Below are 20,560 nucleotides of genomic sequence, written 5' to 3'. Positions count from 1 at the left end.
CAAATGGTAGGTAAACAAACAGTGGTAGCCATAATTGTAATAATTGGTAAATCTAGGATCTGTCAGTAGAACCAAAATCATATAGTGTTAACAAACACAGAAAGAGCTGCTCTATTGATTCAGGCTATATTTTATAAAATAGTAATTTGCTATTCTATCTGTATCCAACTTGATTTTGGGAGGAAAATGCCAAAACTGGACCAATTTGGTAATCATTTTACAAACTGACTTTTAAAAATAAATAAATGTTGTTTTGGCTCAGGACATGCAAAAGGGTGATCTGCCCTGTACAACTGGTGATAGAGGGCAATTGCACAGTGTGTGAAAAGTCTTAAAACCTTGCATGTTTGTAAATTCAACAATTGTACTCCTAAAACTTTATTTATTTAAGAAAGCAGTCAAGGGGAGGGCATTTGGAGCAGCAGTCAGGATACCACTTGGGACACCCATCCCCTAGATCAGAGTGCCTGGTTTGAATACTGGCTCTTCCACTTCCAATCTAACTCTCTGCTAGTGCACACCCCAAGGGGCAGAGCCCAGCACTGTTGTGGGCATTTGGGAAGTGAGGCAGCAGATAGAAGACAACTAGCTCTCTCTCTCTTCTTTTCAAATAAAAATTATGAAAATAAATAAGCAAAAAATCATTAAAAAGAAAGTTAATGTATCTACATCCTTGGATTGATTTTTTTAAAATAAGTCATTTATTAATTTAAAAATACTTAAGTGCCTACTCATGCACTGACTAAGTTCTGGGGATAGCATAGAGCAGTATGGACTCACAAATGCTGCCCTCATGAAGCTAATAGTCTAGCAGGCAAAATTATTAGACAAATAATTGCACGGCCCTTTGATTCATCATGAGTGTGTTAAACATAATGAAAAAGCTATGTAGGCTCTTTGAGCACAAACATGCAAGGGAACTGATCTTGGCTGGTAAGTCTCAGAAGGCTTCCTAGAGGAAGCTGCATTTCAGTTGAGATCTGAAAAGACAGTATGAGTTAGTTAGTGACTAGAGGGTGAGGAGAGGCACTCCAAGCAAGGGAACACCATGCTCCAAGGCCGTTATCCCTCCATCCACAAAGTGGCAAAGCATTTGGATAAGGGCCCAAGAGGGGATAAGGAGGTTGGCTGGAAACTTTAAACCACATGGATGTCCATCACAGAATTATTGACAGGGTGAGAAACTGAAAAACCAAACAAAACTAAAACCCTTAATGTCTAACAATAAAAGATTGAATAAAATTTTATGGTGCCTTCATTCAAAGGAATACAGAAGTCCTATGCAGCTTTCTGTATCAAGAAGACAACTCTATAATAAATAAATACTTCGTAAATTATTTTGTGAAACAAGCACTTTACAATCTCATGTTTATGAAAGAATTGTTCACATATATAGTTCACTGGAGCATATATGCCAATATGTTAGCAGTAGTTATTTCTGGGTGGTGGGATAGCATAGTATTTCTCATCTCCTGTTTTCTTAAGCTACTACCATTTTAACAAAGACCCCCACCCCAACACACATACACATACTACTGCTTTTTTTTAAGGCTATGCCACGTTGGCAGTAACATGTAGTGGTGAAGTATAAAGGCTCCAGAGCTGGGAAGACTTGGTCTGGATTTGGCCCTACCCATCTCGACCTGGGGATGTGAGGCACTTTTCTGTGAGCTAACTTGCCTATCTGTAAAATGCACTGTGGTAGTTGTGGGGATTAATGACTCAGTCCCTAGATTGTGCTTAGCATAGAGTCTGGCCCATTAGTAATAGCTCAACAACATTAGTGAGGAATGCTAAAAGAAATATAGTTGTATTTATAAGCGTTTTCCCCCTAGCCGTGCTTCTTCAGGCTGCTTGGTTTTGTATTTGGAAGTGTGTCAGAAGAGGGTCACACTGTGCAATGGTGATTACTCCCCTTGTGTCTTTGAGGACAGCAGGGAGGGGAGGAAGGGTGGCCAGAATAGGGCTGGGCGACAAAAGTTTCCATGGAAACCCAAGAGCCTAGTGGATTCCCTCCCTCCTCAGCCCACACCGTATCCCTTTCCCTCCCCTCTGTCTACCTCCCACCCTTTCCTCTCACCTTCCTCCCACCGATGATTTGCTTTTTTTTACACTGGATTATAAATTCCTCTGGGGCCGAGAGCATGCATCAGACAGTAGTTGTATGTCAGCTTTCCCCATGGGAAGCATCTACCATGCCTTGTGCAGCTGCCCCTCTTGGCTGGTATAAGCAGAGAGACTTATTGAAAGGAGTTGTGAGTGTGACATTGAGAAGAGTGGCAGCAGAGGGGTTGGAAGGGAAAGGCAGATGTGAGAGATACTTAAACAAAAAAAATGGAAGGTCTTGGTGAAGGTTGAAGAGAGCATCAACTCTAGTTTTTCAAAGTGCTAATTTCAGGCATATTTTTTAACCCCTCTAAGCTAATGTTTCTTCATTTACAAATGGAGATAGTATTGTCTTCCTTCTACTTTGTGGTAAGGCTTGGCTAAGGAAGGGTGTGAAAGTGCTCAGTGTGGAGCCTGGCATTCTGCTTAGAACAGCTTTCCTTTCTTCCCTCCAAGGCTTTGGAGAGTGGTGGCTGGAGCAATGGTGGTGGTGTTCATATAGCAAGGGAGGGAACAAACCAGTGTATTTGGTGGGTAAAGAAAAGTTTGACATGCCGCGTGTTGACATGTGGTGCTGTTGAGAGAGTCCATTGGACAAATACACCTGCTAACAAACAATGGAGGAGCCAAAGTTTCTGAACCATCTTTATAACCTATATAACATTGTTATGGGCATGCTAGCAGGAGGTGAGAGCTTAGAAGGAGAGAGATAGGAAAAGAAGAAAAAGCTCTGAGGTCAAGATTGTGGAGGGAGCAACAGTTTCAAAGTTTGATATGGGAAAATAAATTTATGAAGTTAGAAGGAGGTCAGAATCACCAGAGTTTAAGGAGGCCAAGAAACCAAAGCATACACTTGTGTTTGTCATGAGAAAGAAATTCTTGAGACCTGTCAACAAAATCCATCTTCTGAAGCCAGTAAGAATTTTCTGTTTTCCTTCAGTTCCTTTCTCCCCTGTCTTTGCACATCCCTGGCACATCCCCCTCTACACATCTTACTACCATCTTCCAGGAAACTATCAGGATCGTGGCCACCCTTCAAAGGCTAGTACAGGTCTTACCACCAGGAATACTTTATCCTGTCTCTAGTCCACAATGATCTAAGTCTCCTGCCTTGCAAATTCCTAAAGTATTTATTTTTTTTAAAAAATCTTAAAACCTTTTTATTTCAGAATAGTTTTAAACTTACAAAACAAAATTTGCCTAGTAAAAAGAGTTCCCATTAACCCCACACCCAACTTCCCCTATTGCTAGCATTTATATTAGTATGATAAGTTTGTCATGACCTATAAGCCACATCCAGTTTCCCCTATTGTTTATATCTCATGTTAGTCTGTCATAATCAATACCAGCTTCTTGTATATTTTTTTCATCCAAACCTTCTATTCCTCTCACCAGCCTCAGATACTCACTGTTCTGTATTCAGATTGAGTTCTTTTTTTCTTTTTTTTAAAGATTTATTTATTTATTTATTTATTTGGGTCCACTTGGGGGACCCAGAAGAAGCTCCTAACTCCTGACTTTGAATCGGCCCAGCTCTGGCGATTGCAGCCATTGTGGAGTGAACCAGCAGATGGAAGACCTTTCTCTTTGTTGTTCCCTCTCTCTGTTTATAACTCTACCTCTCAAATAAATAAATTGTCTCCACAATTCATTTGTTGAAATCTGACTATCAATGTAATACATTGGGAGCAAGGGCCTATAATGAGGTAATTAAAGTGAAATGAGTCATAGGATGGAGACCTTATTCAATAGTATTAGTCTTATAAGATGAGGCACAGAGGCTGGCACTGTGGCTCAATAGCCTAATCCTCCGCTTATGGCGCCAGCACACTGGGTTCTAGTCCCTAGTCCCGGTCGGGGTGCCAGATTCTTTCCCAGTTGCCCCTCTTCCAATCCAGCTCTCTGCTGTGGCCAGGGAGTGCAGTGGAGGATGGCCTAAGTGCTTGGGCCCTGCACCTGCATGGGAGACCAGGAGAGGCACCTGGCTCCTGGCTTCGGATCAGCGTGGTGCACCGGCCGCAGCGCGCTGGCCACAGCGGCCATTGGGGGGTGAACCAACAGTAAAGGAAGACCTTTCTCAGCCGGCGCCGTGGCTCAATAGGCTAATCCTCCACCTTGCGGCGCCGGCACACCGGGTTCTAGTCCCGGTCGGGGCACCGGATTCTGTCCCGGTTGCCCCTCTTCCAGGCCAGCTCTCTGCTATGGCCAGGGAGTGCAGTGGAGGATGGCCCAGGTGCTTGGGCCCTGCACCCCATGGGAGACCAGGAAAAGCACCTGGCTCCTGACTCCTGCCAGGATCAGCGCGGTGCGCCGGCTGCAGCGGCGGCCATTGGAGGGTGAACCAGCGGCAAAAGGAAGACCTTTCTCTCTCTGTCTCTCTCTCACTGTCCACTCTGCCTGTCAAAAAAAAAAAAAAAAAAAAAAAAAAAGATGAGCATAACAATAAAAAAAAAAAAGGAAGACCTTTCTCTCTGTCTCTCTCTCTCACTGTCTACTCAGCCTGTAAAAAAAAAAAAAAAAAAAAAAAAAAGGGCAGAGACCAGCGTGCTGTCTCTCCCCAATAATGTGAGGATACGGAGAGAAGGCAGATGCTTGCAACCAGGAAGAAAGCTCTCCCCAGAAACTAAATTGAGTGACACTTTGACCTTGTACTTCCCTAGCTCTAAAACCATGGGAAAATAAATATCTGTTGTTTAAACCACTCAGTTTGTGGGTTTTTTTTTTAAGGCAGTCTGAGCTAATGCACTTGTTCTAATCCCATCCCAGTGATGCATGGTGAGGTCCCAGGAACAGGGCTGCTAACATGAGTCTTACACTGGAAAAAGACTTTCTCATCTAAAAGTCTCATGTGACTCACATAACAGCCTGAGAGAGAATTTGGTCAAGAATTTTTGTGCCTATTCCTGAACCAGAGAACTGGGGTCCTCCAGCATTTAGCCCAATGGCTGACTCATAATGGAAGCTCATTAAGTGTTTGGTGCATGTCTAACAGTGAGCATCCCTTATCTAGAATGGACGTTTCATGTATCATCTTCCAGGGCTCCTCAGTCTTTTTCAGCACTCTTTTCTCTAATGCTACTCAGTCTAGGTGCTGATGTCAAGGAGGCTGGGTCCAGGTTTTTATCTTTGATGAAAGAAAAGAATTTGATGATGAGACGTGAGTAAAGGTCAGCAGAGAAGCCAGACGTACTTACATGCAAAGCAGAGTCAAAATACACGCTCAGGAGGATACAGGCATGCTCCAGAGAAAGGTGCGCTTCTGAGGTTGAGGCCCCTTCCTTAGTGTGACTGCAGCTGTAGGGGTGGGATCTGGAATGGGGCTTAATGAAGTTGATGGGGTTGGGAAGCAGCGTTTGAGTACCTCCCCATGTCACTGCCCATTTTTGGGAAAGCTTGGAAATATTATGGTGCCAGGTACAAGATGAGGGTAGCTATGTCAGCCATGGTGATTTTATTATAATGACCTTATAATGAGCTACATGCCATTGCAGGGATGCAGCCAGCAGCCATGCTGGTTAGTTTTGTCTGTCATTGGTGTGGTGAGGTGATTTTCTGGAAGCTGCAGTTTCCCATTTCATAGACAGGGAGTGGAATTGGGCAGTGCAGGTGGGGCTGCAGTGCAGGCAGAGAGATGTGGGGAGGGACTGGCAACCTCAGATCCTCCTTGCCAGCTTATCTCCCTGCCTACATCACTACAGAAGAGCTTTTCAAAGCTACCAGTGGTTATAATCTGCATTCAAATTCCTGGGTGATTCTGGATTAATTAAAAATCTTTCCCCCAGAAAGAGTCAAATTCAGTTAGTTTATTTGAGAGGGCCAAGAAACACCAGTATGTTGTTAGAAAGAAGAAAGGGAGCCACGGCTCACTAGGCTAATCCTCCGCCTGCGGCGCCGGCACCCCGGGTTCTAGTCCCTGTCGGGGTGCCGGATTCTGTCCCAGTTGCTCCTCTTCCAGGCCAGCTCTCTGCTGTAGCCCGGGAAGGCAGTGGAGGATGGCCCAAGTGCTTGGGCACTGCACCTGCATGGGAGACTAGGAGAGGCACCTGGCTCTTGGCTTCGGATCTGCGCGATGCACTGGCCGTAGCGCACTGGCTGCGGCAGCCATTGGAGGGTGAACCAACGGTAAAAGGAAGACCTTTCTCTCTGTCTCTCTCTCTCACTGTCCACTCTGCCTGGCAAAAAAAAAAAAAAAAAAAAAAAAGAAGAAAGGGAAAGGAAGGCAGCCAATGACATTGTATTATCAAGAAGTCAATGTGGGCCACTGGAAATTACTCCCCTTGGGATGCTGGGGGCGAGGGTGGACACATGCCTCATGGCTTTTTTTAAAAAATATTTTATTTATTTATTTGAGATGTAGAGTTACAGACAGTGAGAGGGAGAGACAGAGGGAAAGGTCTTCTGTCTGGTGGTTCACTCTCCAAATGGCCGCAACGGCCGAAACTGTGCCTATCTGAAGCCAGGATCCAGGTGCTTCTTCCGGGTCTCCCATGCGGGTGCAGGGGCCCAAGCACTTGGGCTATCTTCTACTACTTGCCCAGGCCACAGCAGAGAGATGGATTGGAGGAAGAACAGCCAGGACTAGAACCGGCACCCATTTGGGATGCTGGTGCCATAGGCGGAGGATTAACCTACTGTGCCATGGCGCCGGCCCCAGTGCCTCATGATTAAATCATTATCCCACCACCAAGGAGCAAGGGAACCTAGGTAGTTATACACCAACTCCTGTCAGTATTATTCACTGATGGATGTTCTTACAGGACATACATTCTCTAACTTTTCTGACATGTACAAGAACATAGCAGTCTTTGGAGACCAGTGGATGCTTTCAGGTCAAGTTCTAGCATTTGGAAATTAAACTGGTAGGTGTTGATATGGTGGGGGCCAGGGAGATGTGGGTGTGGTACATACAGCACCTACCATCTATGAAAGGAAGTGTGGTACCCAGTGCATCAAATAAATTTGTGTTTGTAAAACACTTATAATGTGCCATGGTGGATAAGTATTGCTAAGTGTATGTGACAGGTTGTATTTTCCTTACAGGGACACAGCAATTTTCTGGTCCCACGTGCTCTGTGAGCACCTTGCCACTCTCTCTTCAGTGTTGGAGTCTATTTCCCGTTCCTTTGATTGCAGTGGGATTTTGTGACTGCCTTGATGAATGGAACAAGCAGAAGATTTCTGTTTCATGGTGGAAGGTGATGAGGGTCCACCTACTTTTCTGTTTGTGTACACACACACAACTATGGGAGCCCTGTCCTGAAGCTGTCACACTGCAGAGATCACGTGAAGAGACAATACAGGAATACAGAGAGAAAGCCAAGGAGCCTCAGCTATTCAACTCATCCCAGCAGGTGCCATCTTGAGACAAGTGTCTATACATTCAGTGAGGGAGTCTTTGAGACAGCCCCAGTCACAGCTGCCTGATGACTACAGTCACAGGACAGAGCCTGACCTAGATCTGCCCAATTATGCTCAGTCGAATTCCTGAGCCACAGAAACCAGGGGAGATAATGAATAATCATTGTTATTTTAAGACACTAAGTTTTGAGATAATTTCTTATGTAGCCATAGTAACTGGAACAGTGCTTGATAAATAAAATAAATACACTCTCACCTCCTCTACTCACAGGCCCTCTCCGGATATGAAAGGAAACTTTCATGTTCTGAATTGCACATTCTGGCAGGTGAGTATAGCCAAAGCTAATGTTTTTCTAATAGTCAGATCGTCACAATGTTGAACTTTGTAATATGCCACAGTTTTATTTGTTTTGGACTGGACATTGTGGTGATTCTACAATGCCTGTTTTGCTCTTCTTACAGTCAGTGGTGGCCTGGTTGCTTAGTCCTCCACCCCTAACTCCAAAGTAGGCCCTGGATGATCTAATCCAACAAGGAATTCAGGGCCTCTGACCTCAGTGATTGACCCCACACAATTCAGGTACAAGCCAATCAGTATTTGGCTTTTTTAGGATTGGTTATCAATGGTGTAATCAGGACACACCCAGGACTCTTGCTGGAGAACTGTGCATGGATGCGTTCTTTCTCTGGCAAGTGTTGGATTAGACATATATGTATATTGGAATCATGACAATTATTTTACTACTACGAGGGGAACCAGCCTGAGATTGAAATCAGTATACACAGAGAATTAGTCTAGAACCTTGATCCTGGGCTACATCTGCATTTTCAGGTAGGGCAGCCAAGAAATTACCTTCATTATTTAAACTACTTTGATATGGGTTTTCTATAACTTAGAACCAAAAGTATCCTAATTAATTCAGATACCAATACTTTGGACACTGTCACCGAAGCCAATCCACTCTTGTTCTTCGCAGACAGAAAAGAAGAGCAATGTATAATCTGTATAAACCTTTCCAGCACTTTCTATGGGCATTTTCCTATGAAACCTTGTGTTTTACCTAGAAAATAACTACTATTTTCCTGGCCACATCTTAGGAATAAGTGTGTATACATTTAATAACTATATTAATTTCCTATTGCTGTTATTAACAAAGTAGCACAAACTGGCTGCTTAGAACAATGAAAATTTATTGTCTCACTGTTTTAAGGGCCAGGAGTTCAAGATCCAGCATGCTCAGGGCCATGTTTCACCTGAAAGCACTAGAGAAGGGTCTGCTCCAAGCCTCTGTCCTAGATTCTTATAGCCTCAGATGTTCCTTGACTGGTACATGGCTGTATTCTTTCTGTGTCTCTGTGTGTGTCTTTCCTCTGTGTATGTCTGTCTGTTCAAATTGCCCCTTTTCACAGAGTACCAGTTGTATTGGATTAGGGCTCATCCTAATCACCTCATTTTAACTTAATTGCCTTTGTTAAGGACCCTATTTTCAAACAAGGTCACGTTCAGAGGTACTGGGGGGAACACAGTTCAACCCCTTACAGTGGGGTAGAGAGATTGGCTTTGGAGGTATACAAGGAGATGACAAGACACCAAAAAGAAACCAGGAAACTTTAAACAAGTACCTTATTGAACATACAACTTTGGAGTTGTCCATGTGTAAGGAGGCTGATGTCCCTGCTTTGATTTGTAGGATAATTAAAGACGTGGGTTCTAATTGGGATATACTTTCTCTGCTGAGATACAGGGATGGAGATGAAAGAATCAGAGCTAGGTTCATAAAACACTGAGCCTGTGTTGCCTCTCTTTTCTAGCCTAGATATTTCCATTTACAACAATCTCTGTTTTGTTGGATTTTTTGAAGGAATACACACAAAGCTTTGACATATTATTCTCATTGTGTTCAACTGAATGAAATTTATGAAGCCTTTTGCACAGTGTGTTCATTGTTTGGATTGGGATAATTGAAGTGTCAGGAATATTTGCTTACTGAAAACAACTCAGGAAGGCCCTGGCCACTCAACCAGGCCAGAGCCACAGGACATGCCATGCTCTGAATAGCTTTGTCCTAATGTCTTTTATGGTAGGATCACATTCTCAGCTAAATTAGCCTCATACCTGGAAAGAGCACTACATTAGGAGTTAGAAGGCCTTGTTTCTAAAGTGGACTTCACTATTGATTCATTGTGTAACTTGAATAAATTGTTTAACTTCGCTGTACCTCAGAACTCAATGGATATAAGTAATATGGTGTTATCTATCTTGTAGGGATATTATATTGTGTGATTTGTAGAAGAAAATCTATGTGAAAACATTTTAGAAGTCATAAAATGCTATTTAAATGTGTCTCTCTAATGATAAAATTAATCATGTCTACTGCTTAAAGTATGGCATTGAACTAAAGAGTATAAAGGGCCAATGTTCTTATTATTCAGTTTTTCCCCCAGGGTCCATTCCCTGTCCTTTTCTGCACTGCTCTGTGCCTGGGGAGGCTGAGCACTACAGGTTGCTTGAGTGGGACTTCTTTAGCTGCAGCTTCCGCTTGGGTGTTACCATGAGAAGTGCTGATAGGAAAGGGAATGTGGGAGGAAAGAGAGGTTGGGGTATTGACTCCTCTCTCTCTCCTTGACCAAGACAATGTGGTATCCGTGTTCTGCAGCCTCAACTTCAATTGAACAGCCTCTTTCACTCCTTTATCCTCACTGGGCTTCAAGAAATATCATTCCCTCGCCTGCCCCTCAGTTGAGAGGAGAGCAGTTTCCACTATGGCTGACCAGTGATGTCTGCCTCTGTAAATGGTCTCCCCAGTGTCACTCTTCAAGCCTTGGAATGTGCCATCTGATTCCTGAGGGACCCTGACTGATGCATGTCATGTACATAATGAGGACAAGAAACAGCCCAACTCTTCCAGAGAATATAGTTATCTTTCTTTCTGGGAGAATGCTCTGAGCTTTTTTGTGTCTTCAGCCATCAGGCAGGTCTGCAAAATGTTTCTCAGGTGGAAATGAGCAGTGTGGGATCTTGAAGAACTGTAGGAGTTTGGAGGTCTTTTCTGATTCCCATCAGCAGGTAGGATGCTTTCTTTAGGTTTTCAGGGAGACTTGGTTTCTGCCTGTTCTTATCTGATAGCTCCTGTACTCCCTGCATTGAGTTCCTCAAGTGCCATCTGCTGTCTCTCAGGCCACAGAGAGGTGACCTCAGGTCCTTATCTCTGGCCTTCTCTCCTACCTGTTATCCTCCCTGACTCTTGATATGAAAGTCTGTTTTCTGTTTTTGACTCCATAGCTCCAGCTTCTCATTTCTGTTCATGCTGCTCAGGCATGGAATCTTGACTCGCCTTAGCATCTCTTGCTACTCCTGGTGTGTCAGTAGCTACCACAAACGGTTGCTTCTCCCTTCAAAATATTTCCTGCATTTAACTATGAACTCTTATCATCTTAGTCCACACCTCTTTGTACTTCCTGAATTTCCATGGAAGGATTTCCAGTTGACTTTTCTTTCTGCAGTCTCTCTCCAGTCCAATAAAACCTATAAACTTTTGCCACCTTACTTGTCATGAAATTTGGATTCCATTGTGTCCCTCCTCTGTGTGAACATCTTTGATGACTCTGTTGCCCACAAGATGAAATCTAAAGTCCTGATCTTGTTATCAAAGCCTTGCACCATCTGTTCCTTGACCTATTTACTACCTGACAAACTTGTTCTGCTCTCCTTGCTCCTTCTGACCACACCAAGGGGCTTTCCAGCCTCCGTTGCTCCAGGAACGCCCCACTCTGCCTTGCTATATGTGCTCTCCCTAGCCCTCAGAGCTGAACCCCAGTGCCACAGGTTCTCTGAAACTTTGACCACTGTAAGTCACAGCAAGTCTTCTCTCCTTTCAAGCCCAAGACATGTTTGCTGAACTGAACTCAAACTCCAGAGAACATTGCTTATACTATGATTTGGAGTTTATCATTCCCTGTCTAGTATTGAAATACCTTTGTAACGTTGTGTGGTCATGTGTGTCTTGCCCTTAGCTGTTTATCTAGTGAATAAATAAATGTGTGAAATATACCAGCTTATCCAAAGAGCTGATCTTTAAGGGACTGGGTAATCATGCATATTTTGCATGTGAGTAGGTACCTGGCACTAATGTCACACCTTTGCTGCGGTAGGCTTAGAGCCTGGGAAACAGCAATGACAAGGATGATGATAAAAATTGAAATGCCTACCATTTATTGAGTACCTACTATGTGCTTGTGCTTTATATGCAGAATCTCTTTATCTTGATAATTAACTTATGTAACTATCACTATTGTCTATTTTTGTTAAATCAAGAAATGAAAACTCAAAGTGATGGATAAACTGCCCAAGATAGTAGGGGTATAAGGGTGCCTAGCTGCTGGGATTCCAGAGCCTCTGAAGAGTGATGTTCAAAAGTGTCTGCCTTCAGCAGGTGCTTTAAGTCTGCAGTGTCACCAGCACAGTTATTCCTTTAGACTACTCTTCCTGAGGTTTGTTATTCAAATGGCATACCCTTTTGATAAAGGGATTGTTGTAAAATGTGGTAGAAAGAACGTGTTTTCTGGAATCCAGTAGCACTGAACTCAAATTGTAGGTCTGCCATTTAAAATAGCTAGGAGACTGCAATAAATAATTATTTCACCTCTTTAAGTTGCAGATACCTCATCCATTAATATGGGGATAACAACACCAGATTAGATATCCAAGGTAAAAGATAAAAGCACATAGTCTAGCACCTGGCACGAAGATGACTCAGAGTAAATCTTAACAATTACTCCTAATTTTTTTTCTTTGAAAAGAGTAATCCATTGAAATCCCTGGAAGGGATTTGGGTCGCACCGTCACTGTTGAATTCTCATCGTGGTTGCAGTCTAGTGTCTAAGGGTCTGCTGGGAATGTGTATGTGTGTTTTGGGTGAAGGAAGATAGAAGGGAAGGGGAGAAACTTACAGAGAAAAGCTAGTTCAGAAGCTAGGAGAGGTCATCAGAAGAGGAGATAAGTAAGTTTGGGAAAACTGTCTTTATTTTCATCTACCTTTCTCCCCTTCCTTTGCTACTCTCTGAACTCAATTCATCTTCTTCTTCCTCGATTTTTTCCATAATGTCACCTGGTACTTCTGATTCTGTTGTTGTATCTTTATAATTTATTTTTTTGGAAGTCATTGATTTTTTACAATGTAAATCAGCTCTTTTTAAACTTTTTGATTCTTCCCATTTTAGTTGGCATTTGGTCTAAACCCTAATAACATCCTGGAAAGTGTTCCATACCCCAGTCCCCATATACCTCTCCCCCTTGGCCTCACTTTTGTCCTCTCCTGTCCCTCTGCCCATACACTAGCGTTCTGCCAGCCCCTTGGACCACTGAGCCCAAAGCCTTCACACATGCATCTGTTATATACTTCTCCTCCTCCCCTCACATGTGTGTGCACACACACTTCCATATTTACTGAATTTTCATTCACACCTCATTCTTCTGGTTGACCCCTACCCAACCCTCACCTCTTTGTTCAAATGTGATTTCTTCAGAGACTTTTCTGTCCTCCAGAAGAAAAGTGGGCTACCCTCTTATTCTTTTTTTTCCAACTTTTATTTAATAAATATAAATTTCCAAAATACAACTTTTGAATTATAGCAGCTTCTCCCCCCATAACCACCCTCCCACTCGCAACCATCCCATCTCCCACTCCCTCTCCCATCCCATTCTTCATCAAGATTCATTTTCAATTATCTTTATATACAGAAGATCAACTTAGTATATACTAATAAAGATTTCAACAGTTTGCACCCACACAGACACACAAAGTATAAAGTACTGTTTGAGTAGTAGTTTTACCATTAATTTGCATAATACAACACATTAAGGACGGAGATCCTACATGGGGCATAAGTGCACAGTGACTCCTGTTGTTGATTTAACAATTGACACCCTTATTTATGATGTCAGTAATCACTTGAGGCTCTTGTCATGAGCTGCCAAGGCTATGGAAGCCTCTTGAGTTCACCATCTCCAATCTTAGTTAGACAAGGCTATATTAAAGTGGAAGTTCTCTCCTCCCTTCAGAGAAAGGTACCTCCTTCTTTGATACCCTATTCTTTCCACTGGGATCTCACTCACAGAGATCTTTCATTTAGGTCATTTTTTTGCCACAGTGTCTTGGCTTTCCATGCCTGTGAAACTCTCATGGGCTTTTTAACCAGATCCGAATGCCTTAAGGGCTGATTCTGAGGTCAGAGTGCTGTTTATGGCATTTGCCATTCTATGAGTCTGCTGTGTATCCCGCTTCCCATGTTGGATTGTTCTCTCCTTTTTAATTCTATTACTTATCATTAGCAGACACTGGTATTATTTATGTAATCTCTTTGACACTTAATCCTATCTTTTTGATCAATTATGAACTTAAACTGATCACATTAACAAGTAAGATGGCATTGGTACATGCCACCTTGCTGGAATTGAATTGGAATCCCCTGGCACGTTTCTAGCTCTACCATTAGGGTTAAGTCTGAGTGAGCATGTGCTGAACTGTACATCTATTCCCTCTCTTATTCTCACTCTTATATTTAAAAGGGATCATTTTTCAGTTAATTTTAAATGCCTAAGAATAATTGTGTGTTAATTAAAAGTTCAACCAATGGTATTAACTAGACCAAAAAAATACTAAAAGGAATCAAATAGTAAGTTGTTCCTTGACAGTCAGGACAAGGGCTGATCAAAACATTGTTTCTCATAGTGTCCATTTCACTTCAACAGGTTTCCTTTTTGGTGCTCGGTTAGTTGTTGCCAATCAGGGAGAACATGTGATATTTGTCCCTTTGGGACTGGCTTAATTCACTGAGCATGATGTTTTCCAGATTCCTCCATCTTGTTGCAAATGACCAGATTTCATTGTTTTTGACTGCTGTATAGTATTCTATAGAGTACATGTCCCATAATTTCTTTATCCAGTCTACTGTTGATGGACATTTGGGTTGATTCCAGGTCTTAGCTATTGTGAATTGAGCCACAATAAACATTGAGGTGCAGACAGCATTTTTGTTTGCCAATTTAATTTCCTTTGGGAAAATTCTAAGGAGTGGGATGGCTGGGTTGTATGGCAGGGCTATATTCAGGTTTCTGGTGAATCTCCAAACTGTCTTCTATAGTGGCTTAACCAGTTTGCATTCCCACCAACAGTGGGTTAGTGTCCCTTTTTCCCCACATCCTCACCAGCATCTGTTGTTAGTTGATTTCTGTATGTAAGCCATTCTGACTGGGGTGAGGTGAAACCTCATTGTGGTTTTGATTTGCATTTCCCTGATTGCTAGTGATCCTGAACATTTTTTATGTGCCTGTTGGCCATTTGGATTTCCTCTTTTGAAAAATGTCTATTGAGGTCCTTGGTGTTGCTCCTCCATGAAGAGGGGGAGCGACATAATGGTGCCGAGACCCGGATAGGAAACCTAGGAGGGAAGAAACGGGAAGAAGTGGGAAAATACCGGAGAGAGAGACTAGCAAAGAGCCTAGGGGAAAGCCGGACGGAAAAGGTGCCGGAAGAAGCTATTGAAAGCCTAGGCATAGACTCGGATATGGACTGTGGGAAAGAAGTTAGAATTGAAAGCGAAAGTGAAAGCTTTCATAGACTCGGATGCGGACTATGGCGCAGAAGCTAGGAGATTGAAAGCGAAAGTGAAACCTGGAGGAGGCTTGGACTCAGATGCGGACTGTGGGGAGAAGCCGGGAGAAATGAGAGGGGAATATTGTAGTTGGAAGAAAACTTAGGGAAACATACCGGGTAGAGAAAAATATTAGGGAAATTGAAGCTGCGGGGGCAGGCCGAGGCGGAAACGTAAGCTATGTTGGAATTCTTCAAGTCAGCCCGGGGAACAAAAGGCGAAAAGCTAAAACTAGAGGTGGACGCATAAGCCAGGTTGGAATCCGTCAGATTAGCCTGGGGAGCAAAAGACAGGAAGCCAAACCATAAGGCGGAGACGCGTAAGCTAGGTTGAATTCGCCAGGTTAGCCCAGGGAACTTAGATTGAATACCGGTGGCGGAAACGTAAGCTACGCTGTGTGACTCGCGGAAGCCGCCGCGTGCAGAGAGAGTGCGCGGGGCGTGAATAGATAGGGAACGTGGGGCTAGCGCGAAGGCCGTGGTGCGGGCGCAAAGGGGCGCGGAGACCGCAGAGAGCGCGCGAAGCCGGGAAGCGGCTCAGAGCCGGGAAGCCGCGGGGTGACGCGCCAAGAAGCAGCCTCGGGGCGGGCGCTGGGAAGCCGCGGGGATAAGAGAAACAGAAATTTAGAAGTAAAATGAGAGAAATAGGAATGCTGGCAGATAGAAGTAAAATGGGAGAGATAGGAATGCCCGGAGATAGAGAAATAGAGAAAAATAAGGCCTCCCCTCAACATGGCAATGAGAGAGCTTGGATTCGGTCTGCCTGATTAGGGAGGTGGTGAGCACCTGCGGGCGGCTAGCAGCTTATGTGCCGCAGGTCACCGAAGACAGGCACAAATTAACATCAATAAGTCTCCCCACAATACAGCAATGAGAAGGCTTGGATTCGGTTTGCCTGATAGGGCTTGTAAGCACCTGCAGGCAGTTCTAGCAGAGCAGAGCATGCACTGCAGGGCACCGAACACAGGCACTCATCAGCGCCTAAAAACCTCCTCACAACATGGCGAAGAGAGGACCCGGATTTGGTTTGCCTGATTGGTAGGGCTTGTAAGCACCTGCGGGCAACTCTAGCAAGCAGAGCAGAGTGTGTGCCGCGGGGCACCGAAGACAGGAGCATATCAACGCCAAAAATAAAAAGAAAGGGGGATCTGTGGGGAGCAACTGGGAGCAATTCGGACTAGACTAAGTTACTGGAATTAAGACTTATTCTATGCATCTGCTCTCCCACAATATGGCGCTGAGAAGGGAGAAACAGCTTCTACACAGCTGCCTCCAGTTCAACCAATAAACTGTAGGACTTACTCCTGATTGGAGGAGAGCAGCGTACTCGGCGTGTGGGTAGCAGAGTTGGGATTGGTGGAAGAGGACTATAAAGGAGGAGAGAGACAACATGCATCAGGGAACATCTATCTGAAGGAACACCTGAGCAGCCCCCGAGAGAGCCGGCCGGCGGTGTGCTGCTCCCCCGTGGAAGTGGGGAAAGTGGCAGGGGGAACCGCCCTTCCACAGAGGTGGAAGGGTCGGTAGCCAACCTGGGAAGAACCAGCAGCAAACCCGGGGAGGGCTGAGCAGGTGAAAGAACAGCGCAGGGTCTTGTGTCGTTCCTCCACGAAGAGGGGGAGCGACATAATGGTGCCGTGACTCGGATAGGAAACCTACGCAGGGTTTAGTGTCCTTCCTCCATGAAGAGGGGGAGCGACGCCTTGGCCCATCTCTTAAGTGGATTTTTGTTTTGTTGTGGAGTTTCTTGATCTCTTTGTAGATTCTGGTTATTAAACCTTTATAGGTTGCATAATTTGCAAATATTTTTTCCCATTCTGTTGGTTGCCTCTTCACTTTCCTGACTGTTCCTTTTGCAGTACAGAAACTTCTCAATTTGATGTAATCCCAATTGTTAATTTTGGCTTTGACTACCTGTGCCTCAGGGATCTTTTCCAAGAAGTCTTTACTGGTGGCAATATCTTGCAGGGTTTCTCCCATGTTCTCTAACAATTTGATGGTGTCAGGTTGTAGATTTAAGTCTTTAATCCATGTTGAGTGAATTTTTGTGTAAGGTGAAAGGTAGGGGTTTTGCTTCATGCTTCTGCATGTGGAAATCCAGTTTTCCCAGCACCATTTGTTGAATAGACTGTCCTTGCTCCAGGAATTGGTTCTAGATCCTTGATCAAATGTAAGTTGGCTGTAGATGTTTGGACTGATTTCTGGTGTTTCAATTCTGTTCCATTGGTCTATCCATCTGTTTCTGTACCAGTACCATGCTGTTTTGATAATAACTTCCCTGTAGTATGTCCTGAAATCTGGTATTGTGATGCCTCTGGCTTTGTTTCTGTTGTACAAGATTGCTTTAGCTATTCGAGGTCTCCTGTGCCTCCATATGAATTTTAGCATCATTTTTTCCAGATCTGAGAAGAATATCTTTGGTATTTTGATTGATATCACATTGAATCTATAAATTGCTTTTGGGAGAATGGATATTTTGATATTGATTCTTCTAATCCATGACCATGGAAGAGTTTTCCATTTTTTGGTATCCTCTTCTATTTCTTTTTTAAAGATTTTGTAATTCTCATCGTAGAGATCTTTAACGTCCTTGGTTAAGTTTATTCCAAGGTATTTGATTATTTTTGTAGCTATTGTGAATGGGATTGATCTTAGAAGTTCTTTCTCAGCCGTGGCATTGCCTGTGTATACAAAGGCTGTTGATTTTTGTGCATTGATTTTGTATCTTGCTACTTTGCCAAACTCTTCTATGAGTTCCAACAGTCTCTTAGTAGAGTTCTTTGGGTCCCCTAAATAAAGAATCATATTGTCTGCAAAGAGGGATAGTTTGACTTCTTCCTTCCCAATTTGTATCCCTTTAATTTCTTTTTCTTCCCTAATGGTTCTGGCTAAAACTTCCAGAACTATGCTGAATATCAGTGGTGAGAGTGGGCATCCCTGTCTAGCAGTGGTGAGAGTGGGCATCCCTGTCTGGTACCAGATCTCGGTGGAAATGCTTCCAACTTTTCCCCATTCGATAGGATGCTGGCCATGGGTTTTTCATAAATTTTTTTGATTATATTGAGGAATGTTCCTTCCATACCCAGTTTGCTTAGAGTTTTCATCATGAAAGGGTGTTGTTTTTTATTAAATACTTTCTCTGCATCTATTGAGATAATCATATGGTTTTTCTTCTGCAGTTTGTTAATGTGGTGTATCACATTGATTGATTTGTGAACGTTGAACCATCCCTGCATACCCAGGATAAATCCCATTTGGTCTGGGTGGATGATCTTTCTTATGTGTTGTTGCATTCTATTGGCTAGAATTTTATTGACGATTTTTGTGTCTATTTTCATCAGGGAAGTTGATCTGTAATTCTCTTTCTCTGCAGCATCTTTTTCAGGTTTAGGAATTAAGGTGATGCTGGCTACATAGAAAGAATTTGGGAGGATTCCCTCTCTTTCAATTGTTCTGAATAGTTTGAGAAGAATTGGAGTGATGTCTCAAGCTGCTGTCTTCTAGGTGGGGAGCTGAGTATATCCCTGAAGCAGCATTTAGTTGATTGCCTGGTTGCTGAAGGCCTTGGTTCGTTCCATTATCACCTGCTGTAAATACTTAAACAGACACTGTAGTATAAAAGTCAGAATGAGAATGGCAACAAATGATCCTAAGAGTGGCATTAACCAGGTAATGAGAGGATTTCATAGAGGAGAGGAAATGAGGGGGTCTCAGGACCCTTGTGAGAAGATTGTTTGATCGACGTGGTTTAAAGCTGATCCCAGCCAAGACCAGGAGAAAAGCCACTAACTTTTGCAGGTAGAGGGGTTTGGAGCTTGTTAATAATCTGGTGGGCTTTAAGGCCTTGTAAATTAAGAGGCCCAGACCTATCTATTTCTTCACACAGGGTACATCTTAAGGGAGACTTTTTTTTTTTTTTTTTTTGATAGGCAGAGTGGACAGTGAGAGAGAGAAAGAGAGAGAGAGAGAGAGAGAGAGAGAAAGGTTTTCCTTTTGCCATTGGTTCACCCCCCCAATGGCTGCTGCAGCCGGCACGCTGCGGACAGTGCACCGCGCTGATCCGATGGCAGGAGCCAGGTGCTTCTCCTGGTCTCCCATGGGGTGCAGGGCCCAAGCACTTGGGCCATCCTCCACTGCACTCCCGGGCCACAGCAGAGAGCTGGCCTGGAAGAGGGGCAAGCGGGACAGAATCTGGGGCCCCGACCGGGACTAGAACTCCGTGTGCTGGCGCTGCAGGTGGAGGATTAGCCTATTGAGCCGTGGCGCCAGCCAAGGGAGACTTTCTAATATAACCATGTAGTTATTTTTTCCTTTCTACAGGAATACATAGGGTTAATGAGCTGTGGCTGTTAAATAACATTCTCCAAATTCTGTATACCATTTTCCCAAAACATACATTACACTGAAAGAGGGAAAACACAGCTCTGCAGATTCAAATGCTAAAAATCTCATCTAGAAAGGATGTTTTTTTTTGTTGTTTTCATGTTCTGGCAAGAACTCAGTTTCTGCCCCAGGGATGGTAATAAATGCAGTGAGCACACCTTCCCCTTCCAGGCAGTGGGCCAACTGCTCCCCTCAGTCAGATAAAGCTGAGCTCTACATGTCTCTTCCTAAGGCCTCAAGGGGCTTATCAGCTGGGGAGGCTAGGACCACCCAGGTGGAGACATAGAGCTTCCAGCATGCAGAACAGATCTGAATCCTGCCTTGAGCAGATATGCAGAGACCACAGCATTTGGACACCTACCTCTTAGTGTCCTGACAATCCTCAATGTGATGAAAAATACCCCGAGAAAAGCAAGGAACTCCTAAATGTGGCTAAATTTTGAAACAGAATTAAATGCCATCATTTAATTCTCACAATAAGCTTATATAGCAGACATGATCATCATCTCCAATTTAAAAATTGGAAACTGAGGCTCAGAAAGGTTGATTATTTTGAAGAAGGTCACACAGCTTCCATGTAGCAAAATGGGGATTTGAACCTGGGCAGCCCAACTGTAGCAGCTGAAAGAATATGGAGAAAAGCAAGGCTCAGTACAGGGTGACATCCTTGCCTCTTCCACTCCACTTTTTAAATTCTTCTGAAAATATCATGCAAGGTCACCTTTACTGCACAGAGGAGACAAAGAAACAAATAAATATGCGGGAGGAGGAAATGGAAAATAAACTCCCACTAGGGTCTGGCTATTAATGTGTCTGCTTTGTTCCCCCACCTGAGTAGGTCTGGTTCTGAGTCTGCTACTGAGAGGAACTAAAAATGACCTTGAATTGAAACTCCTACATAGGAAGATGCCATGATGAGCTCAGAGAGACCACAGCCCCAATCTGCAAGGACTTTCAGCACATTGTCATGGTTGCTTCCAGTTGGCTGGGCAGGATGCTGGTTACGTGGTTTCTGGTTCCAGTGAACTACTTGACAACAATGACAGCTTGGGTTTTCCTCT

The 20,560-nt window shown here is 43.7% G+C and overlaps 1 protein-coding gene across 1 annotated transcript in view; it reads left to right on the top strand.

Annotated features, from left to right (window-relative positions):
* Window positions 1–20,560, top strand: part of LOC127484203 (uncharacterized) — a 187,356-nt gene that overhangs the window by 130,364 nt on the left and 36,432 nt on the right. Inside the window, exons 3-4 of the mRNA XM_089313623.1 lie at window positions 7,147–7,301; window positions 7,736–7,790. Of these exons, the coding sequence (XP_089169749.1) occupies window positions 7,147–7,301; window positions 7,736–7,790 (210 nt within the window). The remainder of the gene's footprint in view (window positions 1–7,146; window positions 7,302–7,735; window positions 7,791–20,560) is intronic.

Source organism: Oryctolagus cuniculus, chromosome 15 (assembly GCF_051225735.1).
Source record: "Oryctolagus cuniculus isolate XC-2025 breed Fujian yellow rabbit chromosome 15, ASM5122573v1, whole genome shotgun sequence".
In the NCBI taxonomy this organism is placed as follows: domain Eukaryota; kingdom Metazoa; phylum Chordata; class Mammalia; order Lagomorpha; family Leporidae; genus Oryctolagus; species Oryctolagus cuniculus.
Note: the sequence above shows the minus strand (reverse complement) of the source record. Positions and strands in the feature narration are given on the sequence as shown.